This window comes from Chenopodium quinoa, unplaced genomic scaffold, assembly GCF_001683475.1.
Source record: "Chenopodium quinoa cultivar QQ74 unplaced genomic scaffold, ASM168347v1, whole genome shotgun sequence".
In the NCBI taxonomy this organism is placed as follows: Eukaryota; Viridiplantae; Streptophyta; class Magnoliopsida; order Caryophyllales; family Amaranthaceae; genus Chenopodium; species Chenopodium quinoa.
The window spans coordinates 2,230,010-2,257,334 of NW_018742292.1; the positions used below are offsets into that span (position 1 = coordinate 2,230,010).

Genomic DNA, 27,325 nt, shown 5'->3' on the forward strand with positions numbered 1-27,325 from the left:
AATGAGTTAATAATAACAAATAATATAGTGTCATAATCTACGACATGTAATTAATATTAATAAGTTATGATTCCATAAAGTCTTTAATGATTTAATAGCAAGTATAATAAGTCCAGTAGTTACTCTTGAGGACGCTTGTTTACCTCTTTTAGAGGCTTGTCAGAAGCTTCTTTTGACTTTGATCCTCTAATAACCAATTTGGATGAGGCCTTAATAACCCGTCATGGAGGGTCATTGCTCTCTTTGACTCTGATAGTTTTATTTTGCAAGGTTCGATCCTCCATCTGAAACAAATAGTGTCCTTCAAACAAGTGTATTATTCCGATAGAGGGCTCGAAAGTGATCGGAATGCCTAGCTGGAAGCCACTTCTGATCAGTAATATTAATGAATAATTAATATTGCAGCTTAATCTTTACTGAACCCTTTGGGTGACACCCAATCGTGTAACCGAACCGAAGCGACGAATTAATCTGAAAGATTAAATATGTCAATAGAAATTTTACGAACTAAGACGTTGTATTCCGAGCTTAGAGCGTCAAAATCGAACGTTGTGCGTCAAGTCGATTTTAGGAATCGACGATGACGAGAAAAATAATCAAATGACGTATCGTGCTAAAATTACAAGGATAGCACAAGCCCTTGCCACGCCTCGGATAAAAAGGCAAGTTGCTAGGGGCCGCAAGCATCAAAGCACCAAGCCACCGCAGCCATCGCAAGGCCTAGCTAGGCTGGTCGTTGCATGCGTGCTGGCTGGGGCAACCTAGTGGGCCTGCATAACGAGGCCAACAACAAGGTTGACGCTTGCGTGCTGCTGCTATGGCCGCGCCGCTGCTACTAGGCCTATGCTGATGCTGCTGCGTGCTGGGGTAGGTGCATGGGCCTGCTTGCGGCAGATATGGGTTTGCGGCGAAGGGCCAGAAGGCCTAGCCTTGTGGAACAAGGCTGCCAGCAAGGCTGGCCTTGCTGCCCAAGGCCAAGCAGCTGCCCTAGCTGACCGAAGTGGGTGGGGGCAGCCCTTGGCTTGTTCTCGAAGGTCAAGGTGGTCCTCCCACCTCCTCCCTCTTTATGTGATGACACTTGTCATTTGATTCTTATTTCATGGCTTTTAATTTAATATAGAATTAAATTAAATCTTCTTTTTTGCTTTTTACCAACTATCTCACATTGAAAGATGATGAGGATTCTTGGGGAGATTTTCCTATAAATACCCATCATCGGGTATTGGGAATTTCACTTGAGTTGGTGAACTTAAAGGGATCTCTAAAAGCGAGAAACCTTTATTCGTAAACTCTAAGTTGTTTTGGTATAGCCCTGACTAAGCTCGGGGTAGGGACTGGTTACGGTTCGGTAGCGAGGGTGTGAGCCGTCGGAGATTCTCGCACTTGCGGAACTTGAAACTTTCAAGTCCGAGCTCAACGATTGAGCGAAGCACGCTACTAGGGTGGGCATTCTTTCTCTCTCTTCTCTTATGTTTGTGTTTATTTACATGCTTTTATTTATGTTGTAATTATTATGCATGCGATCCGATTATCGAGTTTTGTTTCCGCGCGGTGTCGAACACCGCAAAACCAAACACCATCATCCTCCTTTTGAAATTACAAAACATAGGAAAGGTTTAGGTTTCAACAACGGTAGAAAACAGATACATTCTAATATGTACAGAATATAACTCCAATTACCTCTTCGCTTGAGCTTATGTGATGAATACCTTTGTAGCCATTCAACTCTTTGACTTTAGGTTTGCACTTGGTACTTTTTTTTTCGTTTCACCACAATTCGATAGACATTAGTTGATGTTGATGGAACTTGCAACCAAGACGGAAGAGCAGTTGATGGGCCAATGGGGTATTCCTTACCGTAAATAACATCTTTTACAACCTTCATATATGTGGAATTCAAATCATAATTATGTTAGTACGCTATAATAACATGAATTTTATATATTTGGCATACAGAGTAAAGCAAACACTAACCTCTACCACACCATATGACCCATCTTCTGAAGTATCTACTGCGATAGCTTTATCAATGTCTAACTGCTGCCACATCCCTAGCCTTGGAACCGTGACATCCCATCGATGACCCTTTCCTCAATGTTTAGCCTGCCAAGGTACGCAATCTGTACACGGCAAAAGTGATCATCAAAATCATGGAATTCTATTATCAGTAACAATATAGTACCATAAATTGAGTTATTTTATACCATGAGTACTAGGGCAGATCCTTTCACTCCACCCTTTTTTGCTTCTGTTTCACCAACTGTGTGGATCATCCAATCAAGTACGTACTGTGCCCAGTTCCACTTTTGTACCTCTTTTATGTAGCAATTTTTCAAGACCCAACACAGAGTAGGACTAACCCAATTGTTCAACGTTGTACAAATTATATTTCCTAATGCATACAAAACGAATGACTTTAGGAACTGATTTTCGTTGTCCTTGTTCTTCTGAATATCTTCCTCAACAGTACCATAACTATTAACCCTGTGTTAAAGTATGAGGACTTCAACTTCTTGTACTCTTTGTCACCTACATCCATATCTTACCACAACAAATGGAAAACAATATTTAGGGTAATTTAAACTTTTAATAACAAAATGATGATGTAAATGTTTTACAAATGCTATCTATTATATAATTGATTGACCTGAAAATTATGTAATGCACATTGAAAATTAAAAAACGATGCTGTAAAAATATTATATAATTGATTGACCTAAAAATTATGTAATGCACATTGAAACTGATAATTAAAAAATGATGTTGTAAAAATATTAATAAATGCAAACTATTAGATAATGATTTACCTGCATTTGGCTCCTCAATTTTCAATGTGAAATTCCCAAATGTCAAGCCATATACCCATCCCACAATTTCCATATGTGATCTTTATCTCATAATCATCCCTAATCCGCAAAATTTGGGTTTTGGGATCCCACCTTCCTATTAACAATGCATGATAGAAAGTATCTGTCAACAATGGTGAATTGCACATCAAGCAATGTTTTAAAACCTGCCCTGCTTACCCATTCATTTTGTTCGTCAAATTCATTCACTAAATCAAATATCTTGTCAGGATATATCCTCATGGTTGGGTACTACATCGCACAAAAATAAACATTTTTACAAAGTGTTAGCATAAATGTTACGCAAAAAAAAATTCTGATGCATGTAATAATGCTTATAGGTTTTTCTTTTTCCCATATAGGAAGTGCTGGCCTTCCTAGCTTCACCTCTGGCTTTGCCCCTCGTTTTCTTTTAGGTTCATCAATCTCTTGTTCCACAGGGTTCATAGAGGAAGTTGTTGCGGATGTGCTCTTCTTTGGCCGTCCACGCTTCTTAGTTTGTTTAGGCCGAGGTTCCTATGTGATGGCTGAACTTGTGAGGGCTCAGCTTATGAGGAATGAGCTTCTTTGGTTTGATTTATGTTTCTGTGTCCTGTGAGTCGAGTTCTGGGTTTTCTGTTGCACTTGTGGCTACATATCCTAAAATCCCTGCAGACTGTTCTATACATAGACATATTAATCATATTTATTTTTATCGTATCATATTTATATTTCTAGCATTGGATATTATTTAATGCCCTAGTCTAAACCTCTGCCACACTAAATATTATTACCATTATCATTTATTTATTGTTTGAATCATTTAATGATTTTTGGAATTATTTATTTAATTTTTGAATTATTTATTTATTATTTTAATCAATAAGAATAAAGTAGGGGCGATCTGCTTTACCTCTGGGTTTTTGGTTGCACCTTGAGTGCTTGTAAGCTATCCAGTGTCTCCTGTAGATATAAGATCTCCTGTAGGCTGCCCAGTTTTTTGTTCCTACATCCACACACAATATTAGGAAATGCACTACATATTCACTCCAGCATCATTTATTTATTTTTTGAAGCATTTATTTATTTTTATATAATTTTATTATTTGAATCAAAAAGAATAAAGTAGGGGCAACTATCTATTGTACCTTTGTTCTTGGTTTAGAGGTTTCCTTATCACCTTCCATTTGGGTAGCAGATTCAGATATTGTTGTTTGCTTTAGCTGCCTAGTTTTTGGTTCCTACACACACACACACACACAATATTAGGAAACACACTACATATTATCTCCAACATCATTTATTTATTTTATGAAATATTTATTTATTTTTTATTTATTTATTATTTGAATCAAAAGAATAAAGTAGGGGCAACTATCTACTTTACCTCTGGTGTTGCCTAAGAAATCTCCGAGGTCTGATTTTCTGGGTTGCCTTTAGTTGTTTCATTTTCTTTTGATTGTTCCTACAGACACACACAATTTAAGGAAATACATTTACTATTATTTTCAATATCATTTTTAAATTTTTTGTATCATTATCTCTTGTTCAATACGTAGACATATTAATCATATTTAATTTTAGATGGTAAAATATAATTTTCTAGCATCAAATATTATTTAAATGCCCTACTATACCTCTTCAGCTGTAGGAATTATTATAGGATTACTTGTAGCATAAGAACTTCCAGCAGTAGTAATTTTATCAACAAAGGTAGGTTGAGCTTTTTCTAAGGGCTGATTTAATGGGATGCCTCCGGTTGTTTGATTTTCTGTTGTTTGTTCTAATGGCCTGAGTTCCAGGTTTGGGGTTTCTTGAGAACCTCGTGTAGGTTCCTCTGCATTTTTTTCCTACATATACAAAAAATATTTGTTTTTACATTTCTGACACTTTTTAAATGTGCTACAAATACACACACATGTTCATATTATTTATAATTATTCTAATGTCTAATACGTTTTAGATCCCCTAGTATGTAATTTACCTCTCTATCTTTAGGAGCACTTGAAACAACAGGAATTTCTTTTGGAATACCGTGAACATCAGCAGTTTCCAATTCCTACAAAGAAAATATTATTCGAATTTTTACTAGTTCCAGAATCATTTCTCTTTAATTTGAATCTAATGAGGTTTTATAAGGGTAATTAACTTTTTTACCTTTGCTTGTGGTTCAGAAGTATCTTTGTCACCCGTTACATTCTCATTTGTAGAATGAGATGCTCCTCCCGTTTGAGACTGCTATTATAAAAACTAAGTAATTAAACGAGTTACATGCATCAATGTCATTAATAAATAGTAAATTGTTCATTTTACCTCTCCTTTGTTGTAGGATTTCTCTGTTTTAGATTCATTAATGGCAACCTTTCCGCTAATACCCACAGTGTCTACATTAGACACATGTGTAGGTTCCCCTCCCACTTGGTCCTTATAAAACACAAATATAGTTGGTATAATTGTTAATAGGGTCATTTTTTATTGAGTGGAATCATAAGTGTTTTATTAAAAGGTTAATTAGTTAAAAATACTTGTCCTGTTGATTTAGAAACCTCATTGTCAGCCATGTCATCCTTGTTTAGGCTTGCTTTATTCTCTTTTGTCAAAAGTGATGCACTGGTTGATTGTTCCTACATTTTTTGAAATTCACTCATTCAATTAAGTGAAGTAAACATGACATTATTTATAGAAATGAGTATAACAAAATCCACAATAAAAAAAAAAATACTACGTTTCTACCTCAGAATCCTTTGCCAATTGCCCTGCCAAATTTATTATCGTACCCCATTGATTATTCGCAGTGCGATCATCATCCTCTGAAACCCTTGAAAAGGCAAAAATTAAATTGATTATATACCATATCTAACTTTACTAAGTTAGATCACATTTGTTCAATTAAGAAATACATAAACTAATTTTTGTTCAATTACCATATCTAACATATACCTAGGGTTTAAGTGGAACTAAATTAAAATTGAAAGAACTTCATTTTTAAACAAAAAAATGCTTTTTTCCCAAAACAACATAATTTACAAATGTAATTGGAGTCCCCAAACTCGTCATTGAGTTTAAATTATGTGTAATTTTGTTAATTATCTCAAAATTACTCGATCCCACAATTACTTAATCAAAGTAATTCAACAATATTACCAACATGGTACGAATTTGAAGCATAAATAGAGCGAATTATATAAATAAGGGAAAAACTTAGTTTGTTGTTACTTACTTTTTGGTAGATGATGATGCAACCCGGGTTCGTAATATAACAGTGTCTAGTGAGACAGTGTTTATAGGATAGTTCGAATGATAGTCCAATCCAGCCTTAATCAATTTAAGGGAGTATTAGCATACAATTATCCAGTGAAAATCCAATATTAAGAAGGGAACCCACAAGAATTAATTATATCAAGATGAAATGCATAAAATTAGTAAACAGTAAGAGAGAGAGAGAGAGTGAAGGAAAGGATGGATAGATATTTTCTGGATCCCCATTACATTGATACTGCTGGCTTTATATAATAGCCAAATACATTCCCCTATGCTCAGTCGTCATAACAGATTTGCTGATTACAAGGAAGTTTGTTATGCTAAGATTCTTATTCTAGAACTTTGCTGGACAGCTCAGCTAGCCGTTTTACACAACCTTTCCTTCATTTCCTGGCATCACGCGCTCTGCATGCTTGCTCATATTTTGGCTCACATCAGATGACTCCACGGTAGAATTTGGGAAGATATTTGTTGGTGTTGGATGAACAGAGAAGCGAAGAAGTCTTCGTCGGCTGCCGGTTTTGTTTTCCTTGAATTTGTTGATTACAGAGGAAAGAGGAGAGTTATGAAATATTAAAGACAGGTAGTTTTTGTTTTAATTGATTTTTCTTTGACTAGAGCGGTTTTCACTCTTAATACAATATTTATAAAAATGAAACTGACGGTTCTTGTTTTAGTGAAATGTTGTGTCACATCACAAATTTTTCTTATTTTTTATATATATATTTTTTCGAGGAAACAGTACAAGTTTTTTTTTTAAAAATATTACATATTATATTTTTGACAAGGATTATTAGTAAAACTTATTTTCAAAAAATCTATCTCTGTGAAGAGCACATCAGTGACTATAATTATTTTTCTAAGAATTTTTTAATAAAATATCAAAAAAAAAATTAAAAAATCAAATAGGCCACAGTGAATTGTCTAATCATAGGTATAAGTAAGGGGGATGTAGGCAAAGGATGTAATGATGGCGCTATTTTAATAAAAGTTTATACTAATATACTTACTGATTTTATTAAAACATGTCCGATACGAATATGTCAATATCTTATATATGTTTTATAATTTGTGCAATATTTCAAAATTAGCAGTCCTAAAAGTTTTGATTTTTACTTTTTTTTTTTTGTTTGTTTGTTCGGTCGTTCGTAAGATACTTTTGCATTTGTTTTACATTTTTTGTTATCAAGTTTTTTAATTGTATCGTAAAATGTTGTTAGTTCCTATGTTATAATAACATTGTTTTGGATTTAGGGTTTATGATTAGGGTTATGGTCACGAGTTAGGTTGTTATTTTTGTCTAAAATCACAAAAATACAGTACTTTCACTTATTTCAAGAGTAATAAGTTCATATAAGTTTAGTTCAAGAAAAATAAGTTTTGATAAGGGCTATCCAAGTACAAATTATAACTAAAATAAGTTTTCATAAGATCTAATAAGTTAAGATAAGTGAAAATCAGGTGAATAGAACACAACCTAAACCGTTTGTAATTGATTTAGAGATTTGTATGACTTTGGTATATCATAGTAGTTCTACTAAGTTGCTTATACTTAATAAGTATTTATGAACGTGTAATTGTATACAATCACAAACATCGTTTTTCATGTAATACATCAAATTGTTTGATTCTATTGGATGTAAATATTTATATAAATATCTATTTGTTTAATTTAATTTGTAACATTAACTTACATAGGAGCGACTGAGTACGATTAGGAGAATCGTTGTACAAATTACACTAATAATCCTTGACATTGTTTGTATTTCATGTCAATAGGACATATAAAAATCAGTTTGCATAATTCATAAAATTAATTTACAAAGGACATATCACAATTTTTTTTAAAAATTACGAGCTAGGAAACACACGCTCATTGCGTGTATCTTATATAATTTCTATATACGGCTCAATTATCCTCTTGTTCCTGAAATATTATCTATCTTATTCTAAAGAAATTAAAATGTGAAAGAGGTAAATTGGAAAAATATAATTTATCACTCAAAACCACTTTCACTTTATATATTACTATAGATACAGATAAACACACATAATATAAATTAAATAGAAAACCAAAAGAAAAATCCATGAAATTATTTAAAAAAAGATTTATGATATTACAAAATAAAATTTATTAACTGTACCATTATCTCGTCTATCTATATACTCACGTCTTTCTAGACTTATAGTGAGTTGTCTAATCAATGTCTTTTGACATGTACTCATGAAGTCACTTACTTTGGAGATCAACAAAAAATGTTCTTTTTATTGGGTTTCCGATTCTAAAAATACCATTGTGATGCTTGGAAATTTTTCATTCCTGTAGAATACACCATCATTATACTTGTATTATATGTGACTCCATATTATTAGTAGTTTTATATTAGGGTTTCCTAATGGGTTTCCTTTTTCTACTTTATTACCTTATTTATTACAAAAGATATTATTATTGTATAAAGTACATTAGTTTTAGGAAAAATTAACATAAATAATCCAATTATTAACCACCTTCTCATTTTAATCTGAACAATACTTTAACTCGAGATAATCCTAACTATTAACTTACCCTTCTCACATTAGTCTCCATGTTTGTATAACCTATTAAATCGGTTAAACATGATAGTCGCTTTAAGATTGGTTTGCTTTTTTTTTTTTTTTTCCTTCTCACATTAGTCTCCATGTTTGTATAACCTTAGTATCACTTTTACACACTTCATTCACATATTCATGGCCATATTCTCTTTCCCTTAGGAACCCCTTATCATGAAAGCTTGTTCCCACACCACGCATGCTTCACGACAGCATCTAGCAAAGTCATCATCATTCGATAGCATTATCACAAATGTACTTAGCTTCCTGACCTTGGTACATTTATCAAGATTCATGCAAGACGTGCTTAGCTCCCTGACTTAAGTAACATTCACTATTACATACATGAATTATTTCATGCATTACTCAACAATCACCATTGTATACGTGTTAGCTTCCAGACCTAAGAGACGTTCAAGATTGTTTTTTCATACACTATGTACGATGCTTAGCTCCCTGACCTAAGCAACATACAGCGAAAATAAACTACGATTATACTATGCTTAGCTTCATGACCTAAGTTCATTAATTGATCGTGTCACATGATGTAATTGTCCTTAGCCTCCTGGCTTATGAACATTCATCATGCATACATTATTTTCAAAGACGAGCAATTCAATTTGATAAGAAGAAAACCCATGCGGTTCATTTCGCTTTGCCCATCGAGTCCTTTTTTTCATGTCTTTTCTTTTGGGGAAGTTCAAAAACTTTTTCAAAATTTTCTTAGCGAGGAAGTACAAAACTTCTTCTATTTTTCATCTTTTTTTTTCTTTTGGGGAAGTTCAAAAACTTTTTCAAAACTTTTATCGAGGGAAGTTCGAAAACTCTTACTTCATTTTTCGCGTCTTTCTTTTTCGAGAGAAAGTCGGTACCCTCCACTCATGACAAAAAATGATGGAAATTATTTGCATTTTTAGTTGTTTGCGTTTGCGCACACACTCAAACTATACATATACACACACAGTCACATGTCATACACATGTCATGTCGTGTCAAGTCAAGCTTGGTCAAGTCAATTGCAGTTCATACGAGTCCTTTGTCAAATCCCGTTTTGCAGGTCTCAGGTACAGCCCACGTTCGGAGACAATCGAACCATCAACAGCCCACGTTCGGGGACAATCGAACCATCAACAGCCCACGTTCGGGGACAATCGAACCATCAACAGCCCACGTTCGGGGACAATCGAACCATCAACATCCCACGTTCGGGGACAATCGAACCATCAACAACCTACGTTCGGGAACAGTCGAACTATCTACAGCCCACGTTCGGGGACAATTAAACCATCCACAACCCACGTTCGAGGACAATCGAACCATCTATAACCCACGTTTGGAGACAATCGAACCATAAACATCTACAGACCACGTTCGGGGACAAACGAACCATCATCATTCATCAAACACTCAGTGTTCATCCCGAGGCCGCAAAAGATCGTCTTACAGTAGGCTGCTCGAGGCGTAGGAGTCTACGACATGTTTCCTGAGGCGCAGAAGCTTGTCACCTTTTATTCGTTGGATCTCTCGAGGCATATCGGTTCACGATAGAATTCTCAAGGCGCGAAAGACTCTCATCCAATAGATTTCTCGAGGCGCAGAAAACTACCAAACATATTTGCTGCTGGCCATTGGTGGAGATACGCATTCCATCCTTTTACTCTTTTATCTGTAGAACTAACGTTTTTTCTGCAAGTATTGGCGTATACAGAGTGATTTAGGATCGCAGAACGTCTTAAATCATTCTTCGTCCCAATCTACTACTTTGACTATTGTTTTCGAAACTTACGTTTCTGCAAACTCAGTCAAAGTGGGGGCTTTTATAGACACCTAAAAATGTCTCCCCAAAACCAAACCCGATGATGAACAACCTTTCATCGTAATTATTGGTCGGGTCAAGTATTTAATCTTGGGAGTGCTTAAAACCCTTATTCAATCAAACATATTCAATCTACAAATCAATCCAAGCATTTATTCAAACTCAATCCAACTCACATTTCAGCCCAAACCCTTTTTAATTCATTTCGTTGGTTTTTTAATTAAGCCCGATTAATAAATAATAAAACCCTAAGCCTGAAATAAGTCAAGAATAGCTGAAATGGCGCCTAATTATCACGTACTTAAAAAAAAGATAAAATGAATGTAGACTGAATTTAAAAAAGATGTTTATGCCACATTAGTACCTCCAAGTCTCCAATCCACAACCCCTAACATGGTCTAAAGCGTTAAAATTAAAAAAAAAATTATTAAAAACTTGCTGCAGCCAGGATTCGAACCTGAATCTTCAACATAAGATTTAGCCAATGTGCTACTGCAGCATTTAAAATATCTTCTTACAAACAAAATATTTTATATCATATTAATATAAGAAGCGATGAAATAAAGCAAAAATTAAAAAAATTTGCTGCAGCCAGGGTTCGAACCTGGATCTTTATTCATAAGATTTAGCTAGTGTGCTACTGCAGCTTTTAGTAATCCATATTTACAATCAAATATATTTATAGCAATCAAATTAACACAAAGGAAGGGATTTCATGTTTTCATGAGTTGTTAAACATTTCCAGAAAATTGATTTCAAGACTTTCTCGCTCTCACTCAGGTAAATCAATGTTTCTCTTAATTTCATTCAAATTCACATCAATTTGTTCAATTTTTACAAGTTTTTCCCCAGATTATGGGGTACAGTAGCCTTGAATTTAAGCTGAATTTAATGTAATGGTAATTCAATTAGTGAAATTCATGTTAAAATTCTCAAATTCTGTTTCATTTAGTTCAAATTCAACAATAAGAACAATTTCTTCAGTGCAATATGTAGCATCTAGGGCAAGAGACCCAACATTTGAGAAGTATATGGATCATTACAAGAAGCTTGTTAAAGTAATTGCTATTCAAGACTTAATCTTGGCAAACCCTAACAAAAACCCACCTTCAGTTTCAGTTGATTTCTTGTCTATGTTGTCTCAAAGACTTCACCTTAACCGGGGTGCACCGTCTTTTCTTCGTCGGTACCCTCATTTTTTTGAGATTTTCTATGATCATACTAAGTCTATGCCTTATTGTAAATTGACTGATAAAGTGGTTGAGATTTCTCGGTTGGAGGCTGGTGCAATTAATGAGTCTTTGTCGTTGGTTGTGAAACGATTGGTTCGAGTGTTGTTGATGTCGGTGTCTAGGTCAGTGCCGTTGAGGGCGGTTTTTAAAGTGTGGAGGGAGTTGGGTCTTCCTGATGATTTTGAGCAGTCTGTGATTGCAAGGAATCCTCAGTTGTTCTTGCTTTGTGATGGGAATGAGCCTAATACCCATGTTTTGAAGCTTGTTGGTAGTTACCCTAGTGATCATTTTACTGCTGCGGTGGAGGATTGGCGGGTTTTGGAGTGTTGTAAGGAGGATTCGAAGGTTGCTAGGACGGAGTTGCAATATAGTTTTAAGCAAGGGTTTCCACCTGGAATGAAGTTGAAGAAGACTTTTAGGACAAAGGTTCGGGAATGGCAGAAGTTGCCGTATGTTGGGCCGTATGAGGTTGTAGGAGAGAAGAAGAGAGCAAAGATTGGTTTAAAGGGTTTGGAGAAACGAGCGGTTGCCATTTTTCATGAATTCATGAGTTTGACTATTGAGAGGATGTTGGAGGTGGAGAAGATTAGTCATTTTAGGAAGTGGTTTGGGATTGATTTGAATATCAGGGAGTTATTTTTGGATCACCCTGGGATATTTTATTTGTCTAACAAAGGGAAGATGCATACAGTTTTCTTGAGAGAAGCTTATGAAAGGGGACGATTGATCAACCCAAATCCTGTTTATGAGGCCAGGATGAAGCTTCTTTATCTTATTATGATGGAATGCCGTGGAATGTTAACTATGACTCAAGAGTCAGTCAATGAGAAACATGATGTGCAAGACAAAGACGTTAGACAGATTTCTGTCCCTTCAGTTTTAGACAATACTGACAGAGATCAATGATATCAGAGCTATGATGGTGGGTACATGCTCATCTGTTTCCATCTTTCTGATCATTCTAATCCAAAACAACTATTGTTGATTAAAATTTGATCTCAATCTGATAAACTTTTTACTGTCTCTTTTTGTTAAACTGCTTGACTGATATTGGTATGGAGAGATCACCTTATCTATAGCAGATTACATTTCACTTTGCAGCGTTTCATCAAAAACCATATTGTTTCACTTTGTAACTATTCCAGCTTTCTACCTTCTGAGATTTAATGCAATCTGTGATGCATATTATAGCTTTGTGAGTTTATGATTCATTTATTACGGCATCAATTTCACATCCTTATCAGATGTATATTTATTTTGAGGTATTAATATATCATCATTTCAAATTGGTTACTTAAGTAATGTCTGCACAATTTTTTTAGTATATTACTTAGAGACATGTATGATTGATTTTGGAACGAATGTAGAAGGATGATTAGAACTGGTTACTTAATACTCTAGAAGAGTATACGTGATCACTTATTTATCTAGTAATACAAGTATATATTTTCCAAATCAGAGCATGTATATCCTATTTTTGAAATGCTGCTTTTTCAGTGGGATTTTTTCGTTAATAGTTGTATGAATTCAGGCAAATGAAATTTTGAGGGATATATAAGTCGGATCATTTCCACCCTAAATTTGGGGACGGGGGAAATTTTGGAGGGACTGTTAGATTGTATATTCCCTCATAAAGTTGAAGGGAACTTGAACTGTATGGTTTTGTTCTGTGGTAAATGCTTTGTATGTTTAGGAAATACTTGAATTCAAGTACCATTTGTGTTACTTTTTATACTGTTTTGTTTAACTGTTGATGCATGCTGCTGCAGATCAAAATGTTGGATTACTGAAAACCAAAGGTTGGCAATGAAGCCTATTCAAGTTTTTGCTACAGCTCCTAGTGAAAATTCCATCACTTGGGAGTTTCAGAGAGTGATTTGCAGAGGAGCTTTTGAAGAGTAGAATTCAATAGTTGTGGCCCAACAATCCAGAAGTATATCAAGACTTGCAGAAATTGGATACTGACCTATCACACCTCTTGCGCTTATATATGACAATGTTGATAGGTGAGCAGATGAATGATCGTGTTTGTGAATTTGTACCTGCAGTTTGTTTCATGTTCTAGTGTTGATTGTCAGCTGCATAAAGATACAATGTGATCCATTTTACTCTATGTAGATTTTATCTGTCTCGCTTTGTTCTTTCAGAATTGATCTTGTCTTCTACATGTTTCATTTTGATCATGGTTTACCATAGATAGTTCACGAATTTCTTAGCATTTAGCTGCATATTGCTATTAGCTTATCTGCTTCACAAACTTAGGTTTGATGCTGATCATTTTTCAGGAAAAGCAGTCAATAAAATACGGTGCTGTGTCATCATTTTGTTACCTGTACTTCTGGGAACGGATTTTTAGAGATTTTAACATTTGGGATCTGAACTTTAAAGCTTATCATTTGAGACCTAAAGTTGGATGTATGCCTTTTCTTTTCTCTCTCTTTTTTTTAATCTTTCCTTTTCCCAATGGTTAGATTGATGGTGAGGAGAGAGATCGTTGTAGGAGGAAAGAGTGAGAGAATGTTTAGCTGAGAGAAGTCAGAGAAGAGGTTTTGATTGGTAAAATCCGGTCAGATTGCAAATAAAGTCACATTAGTATTTATGGAATACTTCTTGCTGAAATATCTACTCTTTAGTCTCAATCTCTCAAATTACTTGCTCCGCATGCAGTTGGCAGAGTTGGTATTATTCAATGAGTGAAAAAATAGAGAGAAAAAGGTAGAGAGGGAAGGGCCTAACTTCACTGATATTTTAGAGGAAAAGTTGACCATATAAGGATGGGGCAAGTATTCGAGTTACCTGAAAAGGAAAATGGGGTGAGTATTTTTTGTAAAAAGCTCTGAATACCAATTGCCTTTGCTGAAATTCTCTGCATGTATAATGCCTTTATGTTTAATAAATACGAAGTATGATTTGGTTTTTGTTTTCTTATTTATGATGGTTCAAATATTAATGTTCAGTCCCTAGTTTCACTGATTTGGGATTGGTTGCAGTATTTGGATATGACAAGTAACTGAAGTTTTATTACGATCTCGAAGAATTTAAAATTTTACCCAGTGCAGCATCTGGTGAAATTCTTTCTTTCTGGAGATTTTGGTCTAAATAAATCCCCAAATGATTGAGCTTTTTAACTTTGCACTATTTTTTGTTATTTAAGCTACATTAGTAAATATGTTTAGTGTTGATCCAATTTCCCCTGTTCTTTAAGTGCAGGAGCCAACTTTGTCTGTTACTCCTGTGAAAGTGTAAAGTAGTTGGTGTGGTTTGTGAGAGTGAGAAGCCAATCATTTCTCTGCCCAGGAATTAATCCTGCGTCTAGTCAGTGGTTTCTCGTAGATATTCCTGCCATTGCCATTGCATCAGTTCTTCCTCAATACAGTCTACAAGACAAGGACATCAATGAATGAGTTAATCCATATTGTGATCCACAGGATGGTAGTGCTTTGATTCGTAGCTCAATCATGCTCCAAGGCTATCTAAATTACACATTGATTTGGTATGTGTTCTCCATTTGGACACTTTGTTATGCTTACACTTACACCTTTATTATCTACAGTTGTTTGAATCACCTCAAGGCTATATGTATTTGGCTTTTTTTTAATCTACTACAGTGTACCGTGCTAATGCACAAGTTATAGAACATATTAGAAGTTTTTTTTTTTTAATCTCCAACGTAAGTTACTGTGTGGGAGTTATTGGAAGGATTGCACTTACATTCACCATTAAGATTTTGAGAGATTTGGTGAAAAGCATACTCTATTACTCCATAATATATAAGAGTAGAATGCATAACAAACTTGCAAAGATAACAACATTGGAAGTTATGGGAAATTATTGGATTAACTGATAAAGAGTGCACAAAAATCAGAGCTTCAATGTTGCACCTCGACACTCGAGATCAATCACCCCTAGAGATGTGCCATCTCCTGAAGAACACTTTTAATTCCATGATCAACATTCTAAAACATCTTAATACTACAAACCTCAACCTTCATTTTTCCATATCAGTTCACTTTCTCAACTTATTTCAGATGTTACACCCCTCAAGTTCCTTTATCAACAGTGCAAATAATACCACATAATTCCTCAAATTATCATATTTACATCTTATACAATAAACATTTCACTGACATTTTATTGCCAATTCATGAGATCACAGTTAACGCTAAAACCTTAAGCATTGAACCTAGGAAGTCAGCTAGACTTCACAATCCACCAGCTTTATGATTTGAAACAAGCAAGTAGACAATGGTTTGCCAAATTAATTTAAGGCTTAGAGATGTGAGACTATGATCCTAGGATGACAATTCCTTACTTGAAAAGGGAATATCACCTTCAATGCAGTATATGTAGATTATGTAGTTCTAAGAGGACTATAGCTGAAATTCAGAATCTCAAGGCTCATCTGCAAAATGCATTCAACATTGAAGCCTTGGATAGTTGGGATACTTCAACAGTTAAACTATCTTCTAGGTATCGAGTTTAATTATGTGGTAGATTGGTACGGACTATACACTTAGGGTAAGTTTACTAAGAAAATTCTTAAAGATAATGGAATCAATATTTTAAACCAATAGCTACACCTTTACCTTAGAGCAAGTTATATAGGAACCTAGTTTGGAAGTTGAATTTCCTCAATTTTATTGGCTTAGGGCTTGTTTAGTTCACCTTATTTTTGCTTATCTGAACTTATCTTATCTGGTCTGGTTTAATCTGATATGATCTTGTCTGGTTGTCAGATTTGACCAAACATTGACCTTAAGTGTACGATAATCTATAAGGAAAAAATATATCAAGTGGGGTCTTGTTAGATTCGAAATAATGTGTATTTTATTGATATGCAATTTTCATAATTTTTTTCATTACGAAATTAAAGGTATTTAGAGATAAAAAATTGTACATAAAACGATGATCTGATCTGAACTTATTTTTTCTGAAATAAGTAAAAATACGTTGAACTAAACAAGGCCTTAATCTTGCTTATAGGTTTCATATATACCCTGAAGTCAGTATATGCATCAACCAAGGAAACCACATTATAACAATTTAGTGCATGTTCTCAATAATGTAGCAACAGCAGCATGAGAAGGCATCGACTGATGGCAACTGATCAACTCAGAGTATTAGCCTTCTCAAGTAAGTCCTGATAGAAATCATCTCCTAATTCCAAATTCTTCTTGGCTTGGATCAGCTGAAATCAAAGAAGTAGAGCACGATTTCCTTGTTTTTTTAGAAGTCGAGTGCAGAGCAATGGCGGTTGTAGCATATTTGAACAATTGAACTTACATAGGTGGTGCATTTACTTGAAGAGATAGGGCTCGCAAATCTCTAGCCAAGATTTCTGTGTTCAATACCTTAAATTATAAATACATAGATAATGACTGTCATTTTACACGAGACAAGGTACTTGAAAGACACTTATCTACCTATAGGTTCTCAGCTGGCTGATGTATAACAAAGGTACTTCCATCACCTCAGTTCAATGTGCTTAAGTCCAAGGTAGGCATTCGACACAAGCCTTAGCTTTATGCTTTTGTTGGACTATGCAATCAGCCTAAGAATGCAATAAGTCCGAGTCGGCAAGTCCAATAAGATTGCTTGTTGATGATCTAGTGATATTCTGTGGAATAGCAACCAGGGGATCATAAAGTCATCGGCGGGAGTTTAGTTTGATGGGTTTATTATTTCTGATGCAATGTCAACACAGTTTGTTAGGTGATTGTTATGTTATTTATTAATTAGGCTTATATAGATTTATATACTCTGAGTTGTAGTCTCACTCAAGAATTTATTAAATCTGTTTCATTACATGGCACCTAAACTGTAATCATTGAAATGTCTCACTCTAGAATTTTTTCAATCTGTTTAATTCCATGGCATCAGAACTGTAATGACTGAAATCTCTCTCCGATTACAGTAATGGAGTTTAGTATACTTGTCTGATCTTTCTCGTCAAGTAGTTGATTGGTATTAACATGTAAATACATGAAAAGATGATTTTCCATGAAACTGAATATACGTACATTTATTTGATTATCACTAACACGTAAAGGTGGAGGAAGTCGATCGCTAGTGTAGCCACTAACACAAAAGGTTTGACAATTTCTAAGAAGTAAATTTTCATGAGAATTGCAACTTGTTTCAAGGGAATTACTTCTCACATCTAACCAAATGAGCACTTAAAACTATTTTATTGTACTATATTAACATTATGCCTACATTTTTTTTTTTTGAGGACAACATTATGCCTACATCTGAAATCCCTTGGTGAGGATTATTTTTCTAACGTTTGTTTTTATAAAATACTCTGTATGAATAAATTAAAACAACAAATGATAAAAAGAGAAATAAACTAGGCTTAACCGTTTAACTTAAAGCTTACATAGGTAGTTGAGAGCAGAAGTGTTTTTTGCTTCGTTCACGTGGAGGTAGAAATAGTATAATAGCAATAAAAGATGTTTAAAATTAATACAATAATTAACTGTGTCAATTATTTTAAGACGGAGTGAATAAACAGTAAAAACTCGTGTTAGCACCCCGATTACATACTACGAAGTACATAATATAGTTAGACCTCTAAGGCTCTTTGTAAAAACTAAAAAAACCGAACCCATTTTAGCAGCACAACTTAACGAGAATCAAAGACTTGCATTATTAATTCATGAATTAAAACAAATTTGAAATAATAAAATAATGCTAGTAAATCAAAAGTCATAAAGTAGTCACTCCTCCCAAAATGAAGCACAGAACTAAACCAAAATCAGAAAACAGCAACCTTATAAATGATGCTACTATAATGCTATGTCACTACTCCCAAAATTCTCTTTCATTATAATAACCTCAATTAAATTAAGTTGTTGGCATAACAAATCACATTTATTAGCCCCTCTTTTTTTTCTTTTTTAATTTTGAGAGGTCACTTATTAGTCACTTAGATTCACCAAACCAAATTATTAACACCCCCATTAATTATTAAATCACCAAAAATAACACTTATTCTATATTAAAAAAAAAATCAAATATTTTTTTAATTAAACCGAACAAAATAAATTATTATTATTATTTTTGAAATAAATAATAATTATTATTATTATCAATAATAATAATATTTTTTCTTCAAAAAAAATAATAACAATGATTCTTTTTTTTTTTTTAATAACTTATTTTAAGAGTATAAAAATAAAATACAAATAATAACAACAATTCTTCCAATTTATTTTTTAGTATTAAAAATTATTTATAAAAAAATAAAATAAAATTTGAAGTAGTCTCTCAAACGTATAGCCGGCCTTTCTCTTTCTCTTTCTCTTTCTGTTTCTCTCTCCTAAATTTCTTTCATTCTTACACTTTCCCATTTTCTTCCTGTGTTGTCTTCTCTGTCTCTTGATTCTCCTTCTTTCTTCAAACCAAAAACAACACACTACTTCCTTCTTCTTCATCATCATCCCAACAAAAATCCAACCAATTTCTCCAAAAATCCCACCTCAAAAACCAACCATTTTTAGCTCACTAATTAACTCACAAAACAAAACAAAATTCAAAATCAAATAATCAAAGAATGCTTAAATCTCCGACTACCCATTACTTGATATCATCATGACAACAGCACAGCAACAACAACCGTTGTCTAAAACAGCAAAACTTTCTCCGGTGCACAAAATGCAGGACACCGTTAAGCTGAAAACACTCAGAAGATCTTACAGTTTATGCTCACGCGCTTCAGCAACAACAAAGTATTCCGAATCGACGCAGTCTTCGGACGAAGAAGCGGAGGAGGAGGAGGAAGAGGAAGAAGAGGAAGAGATTTCATCTTCAGAAGAAGAGAAACCACCCCAGATTGTAATACCGACGGCCGAGATGAGAAACCGGTCTCCGGCGAGTCTCCGGCGAGTGTCGCCGGAGTTGGAGGTGCCGGAGGTGGTGGAGAGGAATTTGGCAAATGGGGATTATTACACGGGCACATTTGTGGGGAATGTACCACATGGAAACGGCAAGTATTTGTGGTCAGATGGGTGTATGTACGAGGGAGAATGGCGGCGAGGGAAGGCGACGGGGCAGGGGAGGTTTTCGTGGCCGTCGGGTGCGACGTATGAGGGGGAATTCAAATCCGGGAGAATGGAGGGGTTAGGGACGTTTACAGGGACGGAAGGGGATACATATAGAGGAATGTGGGTGTGTGATAAGAAGAGTGGTAAAGGGGAGAAGTTGTATGCTAATGGGGATTTGTATGAGGGTGAATGGAAGGAGAATGTGCAAAATGGTGAAGGAAGGTATGTTTGGAGTAATGGGAATGTTTATGTTGGGGAGTGGAGGAATGGGGTGATCTTTGGGAAGGGGGTATTGATTTGGGCCAATGGGAATAGGTATCAAGGGCATTGGGAGAATGGTGTTCCGAAAGGGGCTGGAGTTTTTACCCGCCCTGATGGGAGTACCTATGCTGGGAATTGGGGGAATGGGAGTGGGACTAATCATGATGGTTTCGTTACGACGAATGCCAAGAGGGAGGATGGGGGGAGGATGAGTGTTTCTGATAGAGGGGTGAATTTTCCTAGGATATGTATATGGGAAGCGGATGAGGATGCTGGGGATATTACTTGTGATATTATTGATAATTCTGAGGCTTCTAAGTTGTATAGGGTTGCTAGTAATTGTGCTAGGAATAGTCCTAAGGGTGCTTTGAGTAGGAGTCAAAGTCCTAGGGATATGAATGTTGTTGTATGTAATCATAATAATCCAAATGTTGGTTCAACGCCTTCGACTCCGTATTGGTATGGTGGTGGATGTGATGAGATTAAGAAGCCTGGACAACCGATTTCGAAAGGTCATAAGAATTATGAGCTTATGCTTAATTTGCAGTTAGGTGTCAGGTAATAACATTATCAGCATTGGTTTTTTTTCTGGTAATGTGGTTGTTTTGTTGGTTTGTGATTGTTATATTTTGAGTTTGATTAGCATGAATGCATTGTTTTTAGGTAATTATGCTGATTTTGTATGGTGGGTTGCATTTTAAATTTGATAAATGTACAGGCATTCTGTTGGGAAGCATGCCTCGAAAACTCGGGATCTTAAGGGTTCTGATTTTGAGCCTAAGGAGAAATTTTGGACTAGGTTCCCTCCTGAAGGATCAAAGCATACACCACCACATCAATCAGCTGATTTCAGATGGAAAGATTATTGTCCCATGGTGTTCAGGTGAATGAATTGTACTAGTTTGATGTCATGACCGAACTTCAGTTTGCTTGTGTAATCTGCTGACTTTGTTCATTGTTGCCATATGTGCTGATATGGATGTCAAGACATTTGAGAGAACTATTTGGGATTGATCCAGCTGAGTATATGTTAGCTATTTGTGGAAGTGACGCGTTGAGAGAGTTTTCGTCCCCTGGAAAGAGTGGAAGTTGCTTCTATCTAACTCAAGATGATCGGTATATGATTAAAACTGTCAAGAAGGCTGAGGTTAAGGTCAGTTTGCACTTGTCTATTAGGTTTAGTTATTAAGACATTCATTCATGTAGTAGATTAAAAAAGAGCGAATACTACAACTCATAATGGTTGATTAATATACTAGAATGAGAGAGTCATCATAATATTTCTGAAAATGGATTCTCATAATTGGTTATTTCGGGAATTTATGTCAGGTACTCATCAAAATGCTGCCTAAGTATTATGACCATGTTGCCAAATACAAGAATACGTTGGTGACAAAGTTCTTTGGTGTGCATTGTGTCAAACTCAAAGCAGTGGGTGGTCAAAAGGTACTATCTTGCCCTTAATCGAGTAAACTTACAAATTTGTTGGTGTGCTGAAAAACTAATTGTTACTCTTTTTTGGATGGCCAATAGACTCGCTTCATTGTTATGGGAAATTTGTTTCACTCTGAGTACCGGATTCATAAAAGATTTGATCTAAAAGGTTCTTCTCATGGTCGGTCAATTGACAAGCCTGAAGGTGAAATTGATGAGACTACCACCCTTAAGGACCTTGACCTAAAATTTGTGTTTCGCTTGCAGCAATCTTGGTTCCAAGAGCTCATGAGGTCAGCTTCATTCAAAATTTGTTTCAACTGTTCAAAACTACAGTTTCATTCAGTTTTGCATTTATCTGATGGTTTACATTTTAAAAAAGCAGTCAGGTTGATAGAGATTGCGAATTCTTAGAGGCAGAGAAAATCATGGATTATAGTCTGTTGATCGGTCTTCATTTCCGCGAGGATTGTTCCAGTAATGAGCAAGGACTGTCACCTACTGGTATACTCTTGCCATTCTTACATATTTTTGTATTTTCATTTCTAATACTATTACTTCCAATATTTCTCTTTGGGTTGAATTCACATAAGTAGCCTCTCTGAACTAGTGATATTTACTGAACTGTTTCTTTGGCTCTTTCCAGGCAGAGGGGGTACAAATCATGATAAAAGTTCGCCTCTAGGGTACGAGATATTTATGCAGGACTCAAACTGCATAATGGAGGGAACGTAAGTCTTCTTACCATTGTTTTTTCATTGTCCATTCAGTGCAAATATTGCAACCAGAATATCAATTTCCTTAAATCTGATTTGCTACGATTGTAAGATATATTGGGATGGGAAATCATCCAATCCCGCATATTTCTTAAGTGGTGGCAGTGATTAAACATTATGGTGTAAGTGTATAATTAGTGTACTGGTCCAACATTCCTACCCTTGATTTGTCTACATTTCTGCCCTCAGTCGTCGACATTGCATTTACTGCTGTTTATGCTGTTCTGTAAGACAGACCATTGGAATGTCTCTGTTTAATCTCATTTATTTTTAGCATTGATAGATTTTGGTCTCCTGACGTAGTAGTTTTCCCTTAAGCCTTGAATGAATTGTCTTAAAATGAAAGGAACTTGTTTGTTTGTCATTTTCTTTGTTTATATATATGACCTGTTGGATATGGTCCAATAAATTGAACTGTCAAATTTTTTTTGGAATGGTTCATAATTTGGTAGCTGACAGGCTGGAAATGCTATATACTGCTTACTTAGCCCTTTGATTTGCTCAAATTGATTAATATATTGTTGGAACCTTTAAGTTGTGATGTGGCAGTAAATCGTTCTTACGAATCTGAATAATTTTAGCGGTCCTTGCAGTAATACAAGTAGTTTATGCAATTTATGCTTTTGGCCGGTGTAATAGCTGTTATTATCTTCAGTTATGTGTAGTAATCTCTAATAGGTGGAAGTTGGAGTTTGTCGAATACTTTCAAAAATAGAAAATCTAGTATGCTTACAATAATGTAGATGATTAGGACTTGTGTTAATGACCGCAGAACATGACTGGCATATCACAGAACTTAATATGTAAATTATGTGATTAGGTACAAGCTGGACTTAAAAATAAAATAATAAGAATGAACGAATACGTCAAGAGTTTTACTCGTGAAATAGTCAGATTGTGAGCGTTGCTGTCATGATCATCACGAGTCAAACTACGTGACTTATGTTTAATGTAGTAGTTAGTAGTTAGAAATTCGTTTGATGTTAATCCTGATAATATAATACAGTAATCACGTAGTGTCTCTACCAGTATTATTCTAATCCGTGCTATTGTGATTTGTTAAATCACAGGAGACCTTTCATCCGGCTAGGAGCAAACATGCCTGCACGAGCAGAGCGAGTATCACGGACAGAATTCGAAGGGAATGGAACTCCACGAAGTGTAACTGGTGGTGGTGGGGAGGTATTCGAAGTAATTCTTTATTTTGGTATCATTGACATCCTCCAAGATTATGATTTCATCAAAAAATTCGAACATGCTTACAAGTCCTTGCAAGTGGATCCCACCTCCATTTCAGCTGTGGATCCAAAGCTCTACTCCAAAAGGTTCCGGGATTTCATGCATCGCGTCTTTGTGGAAGATGAGTAAGCATAAGAACCAAGGACAATCACTCACTAAACCTATCATCAGATCACCATTAACACACTGTTGATTGTTTCTGTGAACCCGACCCTGGCCCTGGCCTCGGACCCCCTAGAAGCACAGCTCTCGGGGCTCCTAAAACACGGCTTCAACGATCTTTATCTAAACCATCAATAGCTCGTTGAATCATATCGTACTAAACTACTAATACAATTTTTTATGGCGGCTGAATTTTTTGGGATCAGCCATTATACTGAAGAGAGAGATTAATCAAAGAGGGGTGAATACATTTTGTACATTGTAGGAAACAATAATGCATTTGGGTTGGGGAGCATAAATTTTGTATTTATTTTTTGTATCTTTTTTTTTTTTTTTTTTTTGGTTTTTTTGGAATTTTTTTAAATTTTATTTTTGTGTTTTCCCTTCCCTGGATTATTTTGCCAGGAGTAAAAAGAAGGAAATAGGAAAATTCAAAATAACTGTACAGTTAAAAAAAGGAAAGGGAAAGTTTGGATAACATAGTGAAATTATTTTCATATTTTTTTTTTGTAATTTTTTAATTGTAATGTGTAATTTTTTAACATAGAACTTTGATTTTGCTGACCAAAAAAAGCAACATTAATTCAAAAAATGTGGTTGGTTTGCTTTATGCAGTGAGGTTGGGTTATTAAAAGAAGAGCAACAAAAGCATAATATTAAAGAAGTGGGGATACGGACCCCCCATTTTCTATTCTTGTCCCCTCTTAAATTTGAAAGAAACAATTCTACATTGCTGGAGCCTGGAGATCTTCATAAATTATTTGGATAATTTTTTTATTTTCTAATTTTGGTGTATTTTTGATACTCTATTTAATGATTTATTTGGATTTTTCACTAAGATGAGACATTAGGACATTTTGTCTTTATGTTTAACCTAGTACTTGAATCTTTTTGACATTTTTTTTTTGTTTTTTTTTGACGAAGTTGACATATTGAAGAGATGTCAAGAGCTTGTGTCACTATTACAAGAACGTTCATTAGTGTTGGTTTATTTTAAAGATTATTTGCGTCTATTTTAGGGGTGATGTTAGAGAAAATAAGAAACGATCGTAAATAATGAAGGAAGTAATATAGAAATAGCGTTCATGAAATAGTGTTTGTGAATCATTTGTTACTCTTTCTCTCGCTATTAGTCCATTACGGCCCACTATTTTAAGTAGCTTTCACTATGATTTTTTGAAAACTTCACCCACTTTATGCCGCTTTCACCCTATCTTTATGAAATATTTGTAAGATGATGACTTTACCCGGCCGTCTTTAGCTTGCTCAAGAGTAGCGATCTATCACCCTCCTACATTCTGGACATGCTTGGATTGGAGGTAATATATTAAGAGGATAATAAAAGTCAAACTTGAAAAAACATAAGTAATTAAAAGTGTTGTTGTAGGAGACAAGGTATTTATAAATGAGAAAGATAGTCGTGCCACGAGGAAAAGAGAGAGATGGAGGAATTATTATCCTCATAATGAGGGTAATAGTTACCAACACTCTCCCTAGTGTAACTATTACCCCCAAAATGAGGGTATTAGTTCCTCTTTCTTCACCATCACTACATAATTTTCCTTATAATCACACCATCACTATCTCCTCCTTCCCTTCATTCACTTTTATTTTGCTTAGTTTGACTTTTATTACCCTACTAATACATCTCTCTCAATCCAAGCATGCCCTGAAAGTGATGGCGACAAATATATTAGAGCATTACAAGTTGCAACAAGACTGATAACTATCTAGGGTAGTGGTGCTCCAAATCTGAGTAATAATTAAAATTATCGCCCGTGGCTGCTATCAAGGACTTCCACGGTTTTTGGCTAACGAAGCAGATCCCAAGCCATATAGTTGACGGAGAAGGGCTTTGAGATCTACAAGCGACATGTGAAGTGAATTTGAATAAGATATACTTTCTTCGTTTCATTATAGTTGACACATTTTCTTTAGGCACATTTGCCACTGTGTTTAATAAATACTTTACTTTTCATTTCCGACCGTTAATAAGCATTTTATATCTTGTAATAGAGGCTAGAGTTTTAGAGAGAATATTTCATTAGTTTATTACGACATAAGATAAATAAAAACTTAATATTCATTGTTTTTGTCATCTAAAGTAGCTACTCATATGATATTCATTATTCACTTAAAGGTACAAATATGTTCAAGTTCAAGATGATTAAATGTAGAAGTAGAAGTATGAGATTGGTGACATGAAAACCTTTGAAATCTAAAATGTGAAATAATGAGTATTCGGGTATGAATGGGGCATCGCAGCCCAATAAAAACTCCGTATAGCTTAACTACTTTTTAACACCTCACTTATACAGTTCAAAAAAAAAAAAAAAAAAAAAATTACCATAATGTTATGATTGTTCACATTTATCATGAACTTATTGTTTTATCATTAAATATACAGATTTAAATAAGATTACTACGTACTGGTACAATTTTTTTTTTTACCATTACTGCTATAATCAATAACAACCAACTCATGATTGAATTAGGCTTTTTTTTTAATCATTATTATTATATTATTATTAATAATAATAAAGGTAAGAAAAGAAAAAATATTAGGAAACCCTCCTCACGACGGGAATTTATAATGCATCTGAGGAAAGAATGAGAATTAAACTAGAGTTATTACAAGGGATAATATCCATATTATCGCTAACTAAATGACCCGCATTTGTTATCCAATCTGCTGCTCTATTCGTCTCTCGGTAGATATGGTGAATGATCCAACTGTGAAACTGAGAAAGAAGAGCTCTAATATCGAAGATAATGTACTCGATCTCCCAAGGGATGGACGGGGTGAAACTAATGCAGTTTTAAACCGAACCAAACCGCAAATCGAATCGAATTAGAAATGCGGTGCGGTTTTTTTTTTTTTATCTAATATGGTTCCGTTTGGTTTGAGAAAAAAAAATTGCGGTTTGCAGTTTGGTTTCGGTTTTAGGATTTGAAAAACCGAAAAACCAAATTCCAAACGGAAATATGTCCCATATCCAAATTATAGGTCTTGTAAGACTTAGTCACTATCATTACTTCATTAGAAGTTAGAACATGTTATTTCATTATTTGCGATTTGACATTTGTTGGCTTTACTTTTTGATAATCAAACCTAAAAAACAGATTTTGAGTAATTAGGCCCATAAAAAGTTGCAAATTAAGGCCCAAATCACTAAGCCCAAAAATTGCGCTGTGGTTCGGTTTTTTTTTAAAAAAAACCAAATTTAAAACAGTGTGGTTTGGTTCGGTTCAATAGTAATATGGTGCGATGTGGTTTGAAAAATCTCAAATCCGTATTAATATGGTTTGGTTTCGGTTTGGGCTATAAACCACACCGCAAACCGAACTTTCACCCCTAGATGGACCAGATACCTTGGACTGCGTCGATAACTATAAGGTTGTCGCCCTCAATTTGAATATTGCGAATACCTTGTTGAAGAACTATGAAAATCCTTTGTGGAGCGTCGTAGCTTCTGCAATGAAGACTTTGGTATTATGATGATTGAATTAGTTGGTAAATTAGTTATTCCATCCCACAGATACACAACCTATGAGACACTTTAAAAATGGAGGGAGTATTAAACAAAATTCCCTTCCTATGGGTTCGACTAGTTATTGTTGTGTATATTGATAACGAATGACCTAGCATAGGGGTTCGAAAACATCACCCTCAATCTAATGTTGT

At 34.9% G+C, this 27,325-nt stretch overlaps 2 protein-coding genes across 6 annotated transcripts; both read left to right on the forward strand.

Annotated features, from left to right (window-relative positions):
- Positions 1-11,139: 11,139 nt before the first annotated feature.
- LOC110686284 (protein ROOT PRIMORDIUM DEFECTIVE 1-like) lies at positions 11,140-17,677 on the forward strand. Of its 5 annotated transcripts, XM_021862903.1 has the most exons (5): positions 11,281-12,645; positions 13,493-13,729; positions 14,009-14,536; positions 14,934-15,216; positions 16,707-17,677. In XM_021862903.1, the coding sequence occupies exon 1, from the start codon at positions 11,388-11,390 to the stop codon at positions 12,627-12,629; it is 1,242 nt and encodes a 413-aa protein (XP_021718595.1). In that variant the 5' UTR covers positions 11,281-11,387; the 3' UTR covers positions 12,630-12,645; positions 13,493-13,729; positions 14,009-14,536; positions 14,934-15,216; positions 16,707-17,677. The 5 variants fall into 5 exon arrangements, 4 of the variants coding, with proteins under 4 accessions (XP_021718595.1, XP_021718598.1, XP_021718592.1 ...); XR_002504167.1 differs by lacking the exons at positions 11,281-12,645; positions 14,009-14,536 and adding an exon at positions 11,140-11,271; XM_021862906.1 differs by lacking the exon at positions 14,009-14,536 and having other exon boundaries at positions 14,929-15,216.
- Positions 17,678-18,914: 1,237 nt separating this feature from the next.
- LOC110686324 (phosphatidylinositol 4-phosphate 5-kinase 1-like) lies at positions 18,915-24,128 on the forward strand. The gene is made up of 8 exons (XM_021862917.1): positions 18,915-20,587; positions 20,748-20,912; positions 21,017-21,182; positions 21,359-21,475; positions 21,563-21,756; positions 21,849-21,967; positions 22,110-22,194; positions 23,310-24,128. The coding sequence occupies exons 1-8, from the start codon at positions 19,317-19,319 to the stop codon at positions 23,605-23,607; spliced, it is 2,415 nt and encodes an 804-aa protein (XP_021718609.1). The 5' UTR covers positions 18,915-19,316; the 3' UTR covers positions 23,608-24,128.
- The last annotated feature ends 3,197 nt before the right edge of the window (positions 24,129-27,325 follow it).

Excerpts from the sequence above, each read along its gene's own strand:
- LOC110686284 (XM_021862903.1), top strand. The coding sequence starts at position 11,388 with ATGGTAATTCAATTAGTGAAATTCATGTTAAAATTCTCAAATTCTGTT.
- LOC110686324 (XM_021862917.1), top strand. The coding sequence starts at position 19,317 with ATGACAACAGCACAGCAACAACAACCGTTGTCTAAAACAGCAAAACTT. Across the intron at positions 21,476-21,562 it reads AAGCAGTGGGTGGTCAAAAG|ACTCGCTTCATTGTTATGGG; the intron begins GTACTATCTTGC and ends GATGGCCAATAG. Across the intron at positions 21,968-22,109 it reads GCAAGGACTGTCACCTACTG|GCAGAGGGGGTACAAATCAT; the intron begins GTATACTCTTGC and ends GGCTCTTTCCAG.